Source organism: Pseudorca crassidens, chromosome 3 (assembly GCF_039906515.1).
Source record: "Pseudorca crassidens isolate mPseCra1 chromosome 3, mPseCra1.hap1, whole genome shotgun sequence".
Classification (NCBI taxonomy): Eukaryota; Metazoa; Chordata; class Mammalia; order Artiodactyla; family Delphinidae; genus Pseudorca; species Pseudorca crassidens.
In genome coordinates, this window is record NC_090298.1 from 143,933,496 (window position 1) to 143,945,757 (window position 12,262).

General features: G+C 38.8%; 1 protein-coding gene across 3 annotated transcripts in view; it reads right to left on the reverse strand.

Annotated features, from left to right (window-relative positions):
• Positions 1–12,262, reverse strand: part of CPEB4 (cytoplasmic polyadenylation element binding protein 4) — a 64,369-nt gene that overhangs the window by 41,702 nt on the left and 10,405 nt on the right. For all 3 annotated transcript variants that reach the window (XM_067732821.1, XM_067732820.1, XM_067732819.1), the window contains exon 2: positions 2,748–2,829. In XM_067732821.1, the coding sequence (XP_067588922.1) occupies positions 2,748–2,829 (82 nt within the window). The remainder of the gene's footprint in view (positions 1–2,747; positions 2,830–12,262) is intronic.

Sequence of the window (12,262 nt, forward strand, 5' to 3'; positions counted from 1 at the left end):
CTACAATGGTATAAAGTTCATCATCTTGGTTTAAAAAAAAAAAAAAATCAAACATAACTGCAGTCTGGCATTTTAGGACCATGAACTCATCTGTGAATTCCTTACTTCTCTTAGAAGGAAAAAATACACAAAGTTCATTTAATATGCTTAAGTCTCCTTGGCACTCATATTGAAACCGGTTTTCTCATTTGATAAGCATGAAAACAGACTTAATAGATGTTTAGTAATACTCGATACCATTTATTGAGTGTCTTCTCAATGAACTGGCAGTATGCTGTATTTTATAGACACATGATATCATTTAATCCTCATAACTACCACAAGACTATAGTGGCAGAATGGCAATTTATTTTTTTATTTTTTTTTTATGGTACGCAGGCCTCTCACTGTTGTGGCCTTTCCTGTTGCGGAGCACAGGCTCCGGTCGCGCAGGCTCAGCGGCCATGGCTCACGGGCACGTGGGATCCTCCCGGATCGGGGCACGAACCCGCGTCCCCTGCATCGGCAGGCAGACTCTCAACCACTGCGCCACCAGGGGAGCCCCAGAATGGCAATTTAAATCCAGGTCTATGTGACTGCAAGACCCATGGTCTTTCCATCATGCCACACTTCCTCTTTTATGTCATAATTTCACAAAACATTTGTGTTCCCACGTTAGGTCAATCAGTTAATTTTTTCTGTCACCAGACTTAACTTTTAATTATCTCTACAGAATCAGCCTAAAGAAACCTAATTTAGGTAAAAAGTGGTAAGAATAAATTTAAAAGGGAATATAGAATAAAGGCAGAAGTTTACACAATGAGCCACTTAGCAAACTAGAAGAAAAAATAAACCTGAGTTGTCCTCACTGTATCCGATAAACCAAGGAAATGTTGTTAATCCTATTAGAATAATGTGTGCAAACTCTTACATAAATACTAGTTAGAAGCTTACTTCTTAGAAGCATCACATAATAAAGTGTTTATACTGCTGCCATTTGTAAACTGTTTTCTCTGATAAAAGACATAGGTACTTATCATGAAAATGAGTTCTAATTATTATCCCTATTATCTAGTACATAAGAGAAGAGGCTCTCAAAAAAAAAAAAGTTGCTGAGGAAATCAATTAAGGAAAAAAAGTGTCCTTTAGAAACTTTTTCTGTACTTAACTTTTCATTCTGAAACAATCATAGATTCACATCAAGTTACAAAGAGTAGTACAGATAGATTCTGTGTACCCTTTTTCCAGTGTTCTCAACTGGGAACATCTTACATAACTATAGTACAAAACCAGGAAAGTGAGACTGTATAATTCACAGACTACTCAGATTTCTCCTTTAGCTACTTTATTTTAAAGTGTGCAGTTTTTCTGGTGCTAGACAGGGCCTTAGACTCTCCTAATTTTTCTGATGGGAAAACAAAGGTTCGAAGAGGCTGAAGGACTAGCCAAAGTCAGAATGCTAAGAAGTGACCAAAAAAAAAAGGCCAATTCTGAGAGACCTCTTTCCTCAGAAACAAAGTATGCAATCAGATTACAGGCCATCAGAATTCCCTGAGGAATTCAGTCAAGCCCTTCAAAATAATCCCACTTCAAAGTTAGTTCATCAGATGGACACATATTTTTTCACATATTATTTTTCATTTCTCCAGACCTCAAAAAAATTCCTCATAAAAAAATTTACTGTTATAGGTTTACTGCATCAGTAATATGATAAACCAAACTCAAAGGAAAACTAGGCCAAGCTGGTTACCACTTGAAGTCACAGGCTCTTTGCCACCTTTGATCCCAGCACAAAGCTGTGTTGGCACAAAGCAGCCTCAGAAACATTGGATGAATGAATGAATGAATGAATGAGCGAACGAACAAACAACTTGTGACAGGACCAAATATATCAAACAACCCAAATGTCTTTAAAAAATAAATAAACTCTTCAGTCTAGTAAAACGAGATTTTTTGCAGAAAAATATTTTATTTTGTGGGGTAGTTTTCACAAAATCAGAGCTAGAATGGCCCTTAGAGAACATCTAATCTGCTCATTCTCAACTCTGGCTACACATGAACATCACGTGAGACACTAAAAAGTATCATAAGCCCCACCCCACACTTGGGATGGGGTCCAGGCACCTGTATTTTTAAAGCTCCCCATTATTAAGTCCCTTACCATAAGAGTGGTTCTAAGTCCCCTATTAAAGATGAAGGAATTGAGGCCTAGTCAAACTGCAATATCTTATTCAGGGTAAAAGAATTGAGACCAGAATCCAAGTGGGAATAGCACTATTTTTTTTTTAACATAATACAGAAAAAGTATTTCAAGAACTACAAAGCTTCATTTTAACTTTGAAACTGTTGGCCATTTTAAAAAACATGAAACTAAGCCAAAAAATCTATCAACATTTGAACTCTTCCTAGTGTATAGGCACTGTCATTGGTGAACAGACATAAAGGTTTTGCGGCACTTAGCAGGTTTTGCCTGAGAGATAAAAAAAAAAAATTAGGAGTATGGTTCCCATCTTTCCAGTTAACTGCCCTCCCTTAGCAATTAGTAACTCTTGTAGGTAGTTCCCTTAATTGGTATTGTGAAGGGCTTACAGCGTATGTGCATAAAATGTTTGTTTTTGAACAAAAAGAGGTACATGTATAAAATTGATGGAACTGACTGGATATAAAATATGAATCTATAATATTTGCCATATTGCTCATCATGTTACATAGATAATACACATTTTAAACTATTTACTAAAATCAAATAGTTACATTTGGAAAATTACCTTTAATCGAATCATTTTCAGCTCTCATTATGTCAATGAGTGAACTCTCCAGTGAGTGCATGTCAAAAGTCCTGGGACGATCCTGTAAACACAAACAGCCACAAACCACTTTTAAGACAGCATTTAATTATAAAAGAGGATAATAAGTTGTATTTGATGGGACACATCAAAAAGTGGCAATTTTCCTCCCTCTCTGTATAAGGCACATTATTACTACATTTTATTTTTAACACTTCCAAAACACCAAAACCACAAACGTTAGGTACCCAGGGCTCAGCAAAGATTGATTTGATTTCTAATAATAATTTCAATAAAAGCATAACTTTCATGAACAAAGCAAAAAGAAATTTTCATATGATTAAGAATATTAAATAAATGTAAAAATAGAATTCATAATCTTTCTCTGTCACTTAAGATTGCAGTCATGTGGCAAAGCTTCCCAAACTTGCTCCAGCAGTAATCTACTAAGGTGGCATCTACATGTGCTATTCAGAATAGCTATATTTACTTATAAGCCAAGATCTGAAAATAATCATCAAATGTCTGTAAGACCACTCAGTGGTCTTACAAAGTATTCTTGTGCAAGTATGTGCAAAGTATTCTTGATTTTTCTGCCATTAAAGGAAAGACAGGGTGTGGAGAACACTGCTGGTCTAAACCCCAGCTTAACGAAATGCACTTCATGAGTGGGTGAGGAATCTGAAAATATACAACCACCCCAACTGCTGGGGCATTCTTCAGGACAAAAAGTACTAGAGATAACTAAAATTAAAGTTTAGCTTGACAGTGAAAAGTAGATGAAAAAGTTTTCAAATTAAATACTGAAGGGGAAGAAGTAATACATGTTTCTGACCCACCTTAAGAATAAATAAACACATTAACACATATAAAGACCACAGCAAGGGTATTAAAGAAAAGGAGGTTTCCAAAGCCCTCTTTATTACATTTTCTCTCTCATTACTTTTTCTTTTTTTGGTGGTACGCGGGCCTCTCACTGTTGTGGCCTCTCCCGTTGTGGAGCACAGGCTCCGGACGTGCAGGCTCAGCGGCCATGGCTCACGGGCCCAGCCGCTCCGTGGCATGTGGGATCTTCCCGGACCGGGGCATGAACCCGTGTCCCCTGCATCGGCAGGCGGACTCTCAACCACTGCACCACCAGGGAAGCCCTCTCATTACTTTTTAACTCAAAGCTTTGGCTTTGTAAAAGGATTCGCCTCATTTTACCCCTTATTTTTTTTTTCCACACTTGTTGGGATCTCACTTTTCCACCTTCCAGCTTCTCTAGAACTTTAAGGTTGATAGGGCAAAAGTAGTCCTTTTGATCATCCTGACATTTCTCCTTTGTCCTTCCATAACACTACTCACCCTGTACTATTATTATCCTTCCATAAAATAGGGACCACCCCTCCTGACCCCACTCACCACACAGATATCCAGTAATATTCACTAAATTGTTTTAGGATACAAACTTTTTTTTTTTTACTTCTGCAACCTGAGGGGTCCAAGGGCAGTTACACTGGGATATAATCCATATTTAAAGTAGACAGCATTACAGGTTTTTTCCCCCGGGGTGGTGGGGGATGAAGATGGGAGGGGAGCAGATGCCTTAACATGCTCTTCGGCTCCAAACTGGTATGGCTCTTCCAGAATATCTTTCCCACTTTTCCTCCTGATCCTTTCCTCATTGTCCTCATCTTCTCAATACGGTCCATAGAGAGGCAGGAGGACAGGTGGCCAGAATGAGAATTTCTAAGGTTAGTGTTCACAAAAAGGAAAAACTCTTCTGTTTTTATCCTTCCTCATCTCAAGCCCTGAATTAAATCAAAACTTTATTGCACATTCTTTCGGAAGCCAAGTGGATTTGAGGCATAACTGGAGAAACAAGTTAAGACAAAATTCCGCTATCTCTTCCTGCAGTAGCTGGATTTGTCCTCCCTCCAACAATCTATGCACCACACTCAAAATCAGGCCAGCCACTATCTCTTCTCCACAACAAAACCAGTCTTGGAGACACTAATGCTCAGTATCTGTTCCCTTGCCTATGTTCTCTGTCAGTTTCCCAAGGGTAGGAAGTATGTCTTACATCAAAAGTTCCCAATGTTTGTAACTCCCAAAGGGTGATGGGTGTGCCAAGATATCATCTCCTCAACCCACAGGACTGCCCAGAGGGCCTGATGTGGCAGGAACTCCCTGGCAGATGATTTCTATTTCTATATTATCATTTTCTATGCGTGCCATGATGTGAAACAGGTTGAGAAGCCTTGTTCCACATATCTGTATCACTGTGCCTCACACAGGGCCTGGTAGCTTAGAAAGCCTGCGTATGTTTCCTCAACTGAGGAATGAATGAATTCCTTCAAGTAATTTATTTTAAATGTTGGAAATATTTCTTTTCTCCTATTTCCTTATCTTGAGGTTTGTTTTTATACATCCCCTTTCCGGCTATAGAGTTGTAGGGGGTTTTCTGGGTCAAAATGTAATGGTGGTGGGGAGAGATGGAAGAGGAGACCTCAGCCTTTTTTTTTTTTTAATGCAACTAAAGTAGTAAGCAACCTGTGAACTTCCAGAACTTGCATTTTGCCAATCACTGAATGACAAAAGCACCCAAGAGAATCAGTCGATAAAGAATATTATACAGTGTTTTTGTTTGTTTTATGACAGCTGTTTCCATCCAGTAAGTAAAGAAGCCTCCTTTTCACCTATAATTTAGCGAAGCCACTTCATACCGCCCCCCCAGCCTATTGCCTAGAATATAAAGATTTTTGCTAAAATAACCACTGACTTCTAATTGGTACATTAAAACTAAAATCCTAAATGAATATTTAAATTTTCAGTAATGCTTTGTGGGATTAAAAAACAAACAAAAAGCCCTCTATCCTTTTTACACTTATACTAGCTTTCCTTTCATTCGTCACGGTTTAATACAAGGATGATAAATAAATACCAATATACAAACTCTGATCAACTGGTACTGACTCTCAGATGCAATGTGTTGAGAAGAATTTTCAGGCTCTGAATGGAATTAGAAGAAAACAGTGTCTCAACAGACACCTGTAAGTGCAAGATACAGACCCAATGGCACAAGCACCACATTTTTGCCAACCCTGGTCTAATATGTACTCCTCCCCATGATCCAACCTTATTCGCAATTACAATTATTATAAACTACTTTACATTTGTATAACACTTTGTTTCTTATGATGCTATGGTAATTCAGAGTTTCAAGCCACATATTTTGTCAAGTAAACATTCTGTTCTCAGAGAGGGTCCAAAGTTTATCATTCTTGATTTCTCCCTCACTGACTTTTTTCTGTCTATTTTAAGTATCTAATTTTACAAAAAGGACCAAAATGTAAATGTCTGTGTCATTAAGAAGTAGGTGGAGGGGTACAGACACAAATAAACCCAAGGAATAAGAACAGCACAAACAATGTTGGTTTTCCTGCCCAAGAACCAAAGTGACAAGTCAAGAGTGCTTTGATTTCTATATTTCATCCTTTGATTTTTCCTTTCTGGCTTGCTAATTGAGCCAAATATCAAAACCACTTACCTGTTTTCTAGAATCCATTTCCCAGAAAGTAAACTAACTATAAAATAGAAACCTTGTTAAGTGACAGCTCTTCTTGATTGAACTTGAGCTGATGATCAAAATATGAACATCAGCCTAAATCAGTGGAACCGAGCATTAGGCACTAGGAAGCCTGCAGTGTCATGTGAGCTTGGCATTTTCATCCTCTAGACCCTTTTCCTGATCCGAAAAAGGAAAGAGTTTGATTAGATCTCTAATATTCCTTTCCCACAAACAAAATACACTTGTATTCTAACTTTCCGATATCCTAAGATAGTCTGTGCTCTTTCAAGATTTGCAGTTTAAATTATGATGAGTATGGAAGGAATCAAAGATGTGAACAAGAATGACTGATCAAAGTTTATCACTTCTTGCCCACAAAAAGGTGTGGGGGGGTCAATGACTGATTAATAAGAAAATGAACTTTTATAGTCTTAAAAGGACAGTCACTGCGTTTTCATTATGCTAAACATAATGCAAAATAAGAAGCATTTTCCAAAAAACTTACTTAAAACAATTTATTGAAGGGGGATGTCCTGATTTCCAATAAAAGTTCAAAGACTCTATTGTAAAACAAAAAAACACTCATCTGCTTCAACCCACTGCTGCCAGTTTCTCTTGGCAGACTACAGAAATAAAAAGCAGAAAAGCAGAGCTACCCTTTACTGAGCATCTACTGAGTACCTGACATTACTCTAGGTACTTTTTAAATACTGTCTTAATTAATGTTCAAACCTCCATTTAAGTTAGATTGTATTATTCTCTTTTTTTTTTTTTTTTTTTTTTGCGGTACGCGGGCCTCTCACTGTCGTGGCCTCTCCCGTTGCAGAGCACAGGCTCCAGATGCACAGGCTCAGCGGCCATGCCTCAAGGGCCCAGCCGCTCCACGGCACGTGGGATCTTCCCAGACCGGGGCACGAACCCATGTCCCCTGCATTGGCAGGCGGACTCTCAACCACTGCGCCACCGGGGAAGCCCTATTATTCTCATTTTAATGACAAAAACTAAGACTAGAGAAAATCCACAGTTTACTGCACAGACAGGTTACTGCCTAGTTCAGCAGCTTAGTCAGGATGCAAGCCCAAGTTTCACTCCAAAGCAAATGGGCTGCCTTGGGTAAAGTAATGGTCATGGCAGTCAAAAGACCACATTAGTTAAGATATATATTAGAATAAATGAGATACTCTGTCTGCCATAAGGGTCCTAGGGGCAGGAATGTGCTGGCTAGTACCTGGCAAACAGTAGGCACTCAAATATTACTCAATAAATGAAAGAAAGAACAAAAATTATGTATAAGAGTAATATAGGATAATGTCGGAGATACTAAAAACATAAGAAGAGATAAAGAAGCTTTATCTTCCTTCTTCCTGTTGAGATGACAGATAGATGTGGTCCACAAATTAAAGACCTAACACAAATGCATCTCTAGGTTAACTACGGCCAACCACAGGAGCAGAAGTGGTAGTAATAGCAATAATAATAGTACCAGCAGCTAACGTTTAACAAGCTCTAATGCTTTACATGCATATTCTCATTTATTCCTCACAAAAATCCTATACAATTAAGTGTTAAGTTATTATTCCATTTCACAGATGAAAAAAGTGAAGTTTAGCATGATTAAGTAACTTTACCAACATCAGGTAATGGAGAAGGCAGAATTTGAACCCAGGCCTTCTGACTCTAGAACATGCGAGCTTAATAATCATGAATGAAAATAAAAGACCATCAATTATTTTCAAGGCTCAGCAAAGCAAACTTGATTACGATGTGTAGACCTCTTTTATTTTGTAAAAATTAATTGTATTTAATATATTGAGTTGTAACTTGTTGGTTTCAGTTTCTGTCATCTCTACTTCACAGGACAATTTCTAAAGGAAAAACCACACAAGCCACTATGAAAATCAAAGTTGATAAAAATAACCTTCTGACAAAACAAATTAGTATTTCAAACAGCAGGACCTGTCCTTTTAATATACACCTGAATAATCCTGACTGCCACAGCAAAATAGGAAGACCTACGTAAGCAAAGAACTGATGACACGTCTTTTTATAACATCCCAGAGTAGCCACAAGAAGGACGTGAACCTGTTGGGTCTATTACAATCAGGATGAACAACCAGATTGCAATTATGCCACAAACCAAAATTATCATTTTTGTAGCTTTTAAAAAAAAATCCAGATGGATAATGTAAGCCAGTGTTTCTCATACTTAAGAGTATATCAGAATCATCTGGAGGTCCTGTCAAAACAGACTACCGGGTCAACCCGCCAAGTTTCTCATTCAGTAGGTCTGGGTAGGGTCCAAGAATTCACATTTCTAACAAGTTTCTAAGTGAAGACAGGGGCCACACTTTGAGAACCACTGAGTTAAGCAATTCCATTCCACAGGTTAACTTCATTAGATACTTGGGGGTGTGAGTTGTAGCTTACATCCTGTTGACAGCTGTGATGCAGTCCAGCTTAAATATTCTACATCAACCATTCTAAGGTTTCCTTATGAAGAGAAAGGGCTTTGCTCTCAAAACCCAAATCAAAGCCCTCTCTTCCAAGCTCTAAGATGCATAAATTGGAAAAAAAATTACAATTCAGTTCAGTTTCAACAGAACAACCACCTTGACCACTCCACTAATTGTTCCTGTCTTCTTATACTTGAGTTAGTATGTTTTAGCATTACTAGACCTGGTCTAAAACACAAAATGTACTTAATTGAACGTGCCCACATTATTAAGAACCAAAGCCAAAATTCAGCTACTCCCTTTACTCATTGCCTTCCTATAAAGACATACATTACTGTAAGCATCACTTCTCAGACTGCTAGGTATCTGTATCAGCTTATGGAAGTTTCTCTTTCCGGCTTAAACTTTCCCTGGTGAAGAAGGGAAAGGAAAATATTTTGGTTTGAAAGGCAAAGTCTATGCCAGTGTATAGCTGCCAAAATAAATAGGAAGTCTGAGATGCCAGCACAGCCCATAATTAATCAAAGGTAACTCTGGGAGTTTTAATCCAAAATTTGCCAAAATGTAAATATTTTTCTTGGATTAAGTATTTAAGGCCACAGATACCAAAGGTTGGCAATATAGTCAGCTTTCAAGATTCCACTACCAGATGACCCTTCCATCCCTGTGCAGGCACAAGTCCCTTTTTCCCCATATCCCCCTAGAACACTGACAGCCCACATGATATTGACAAGTTCTGTTACAGCTACCCACCCCCTCTGCCACTGGACTGCGAGCTCCACTCACCTCCACAGCCACAGACTGTAGCAACTGTGCAGCATCCAGTAAGTCCCTCGTCATCGTTACCATCATCATTAAAGTGGCTAACATGTCCCTCCTGGCTCTGTGTTGTGTCTCAGATGAATGATGTATGATTTATGTACATTAGTTCCTCACAACCATCATGTAAAGTGGATACAATTATCACCCCCATTTTAGGCAAATGAGTTCTGAGAAGTTAACTACTTGCCCTCAAAGTCACGAAGTAAGTGGTGGAGTCTGACTTCAGAGCAGAAGCTCAGAGAAGTGGTCCATTTAAATGAGCTTTGTCATGACCTAGAAATTCCAATCTATCAACACCTGCAAGGTATGAAATCCTTCACTGTATACAGGGTCTGAATGCAGAGAACAAGTGTCAGAGGTTAAAGTGAAAGAGGTAATTACCTGAAGTAGGAGAAACCACATTTAATAGCATCTCATATTTCTTAGCAGGATCCCTCTTCAGTCAGTGCTTTCTCATTAGGACCGCTTTATAATGAGGCAGAGTCTTCCAGATCTTGGGCTACCAAGTGCTTCCTAATAGAATAATAAACTATAACAAAATGAATCAATGTCTTTGGGGTATTACCCTGACTGGATCAATAGCTCCATTTTCTTCCACATGAACTGATGAATCTGATCTCTCCAGAAAGCCTTTGAGAAAATTTTCTTTTATCCCACCTTCACTAAATAAACCACATTCAGGTTCACCATTAGAAATCCTTAAAGTGGTAAATATTTCTTGTCACCACTTGACTGTATTAAAAACACAACTTGGCATTCTAGACTTGATTAGTCAGTTCCTAAATCAATAGACCCCTTCCTCTTGTTAACTATTTGCTCATTTTCACCTTGCCTGGCAGAGGGAAATAATTAAAATCTAGTCCAAGACCTGCGTGTAAATCACCACTTAGAAGACAACTGATCTTGACACTGCATTGTCTCTGAACCTTGATTTCATCATGGAAATAAGGATCCCACCTCCCTTATAAAACTGGGGTGCGGAGAAATGAGACAAGGTCCGCACCACACCCGCCAGCTAGGAGATCCTCTCAATAAACATTCCCTCTGCCCCTTCTCTTTCTGGTGAAATGGCAAAAGAGCCCGAAACTAACATATTAAATTAGGTATTGTTTGTATCTGAATAATTCAGCTGTTCTCTGCTATTTCCCATAGCTCACTTTCATAGAGAAACAAAAAAGGGGAAAAAAAAGATATTTCCTACCTAATAAGCTATTTGGGGCAAGAGGTCATTAGTTCAGGAAAGTGGGAAGAGCTACTAAAACTAGGCCCTAAGGAATGAAGTCATTTAGACCCTCTGGCCATTCCTCTATCTTTGGCTGCTTACTGGCAGTCAGCAGTCCTCTGCTATACATCTGCTGGGCCTGATCAGGGTCCGGAGTCAGCAGAGAGAACGGTCACCCAAATACACAATCTTTATTCTTAAACTGAGGCTTGTATCCTATAACCCATAACATCCATAATGTCTCTTCTCTTTCATGAGCCTTGACAGCAACGTCAAAAGGCAGCCTGTGCCCAGTGTCGGCCTCTGGGCCCTCACAGCTCCCCCCGCCACATCCTTAGCTCTCCAGTCTCCGGAGCAGAAGGCACTTCTCAACACGCAGGCACAGAGCAAGAGGTCACCAGACTGTACAGTTCACGAGGACGAGCATGTCTGCCTTGGTCATGTACTCCTAGCACACAGTCCATTGAAAGCATCAAACATTTGTGGGTTGAAAAACAGCAAGAGATGAAAAAAATGTGATGCAGTCCAAAGGCCTGCAAAAGACCCCAAACCTTTAAATTTCCCTTTGGAAAAACAAAAACACATTAACAAACAAAAACACAACCAAAACGCTCTCAGTCCTGTCCTGTTCTCTCTCCTTTTGGAGATCCTTCCCCCAAGTCCACAGAAGCCTGAACCCAGAAGAAGGCTGAAATGAAGAGAGGAAAACTGAACAATCTCCTCCCAAATTTGTGGTCATCAGCTGATGTTTTGGTGTCTTGTTGGATCTCTTTTTTTTTTTTTTTTTTTGACGGCCATGTGACCACCAGCACCCTTCTTGACCTAGAAGGGAGATGCGGCCAATAGTGGTTTCTTTAGAGATTAGCATCAGGTTGAGCAGTGAAACAGGCTGAGCAGGTACAACAGAAATGTGGGCCTTGCTTCAATTTCTCACTATCTTTCTTTAAAAAACAACTAGAAGATATTTTTGTATGTTTTTAAGGGGGGAAAAAAGACTATCTTTTAGAGACACATACTAAACCATTTACAGATGAAATGATACAATACCTGGGAAATGCTTCAAAATAACATGAAAGCAGGAAGAGACAGTTAGGAAGATGGATGAAAGAGGACTGTCCAGGAGCTGATCATTGTTGGAAGCCAGGTGACATGTATGTACATGGGAATTTGCTATACACTACTCTATTATTGAATATGTTTAAACTTTTCCATAATAAGAAATGAAAAAGACTTGGGGGGAAAAACTTTATCCAAAGAGGAAACAAACAAACAAACAAAAAAAACAGTTGGTCACTAAATTTTCCAGCAATGTTCAAGAAAATGGGAGCATCATCTGGGCTGACTCCCACTATTAAGTATTGAGTTTATTAAACAAAATTATAGTTCAGATTATAAAATTCTTCTTTAGAGTTAAACTCAAATTACCATATACCAGTTACACAATGGT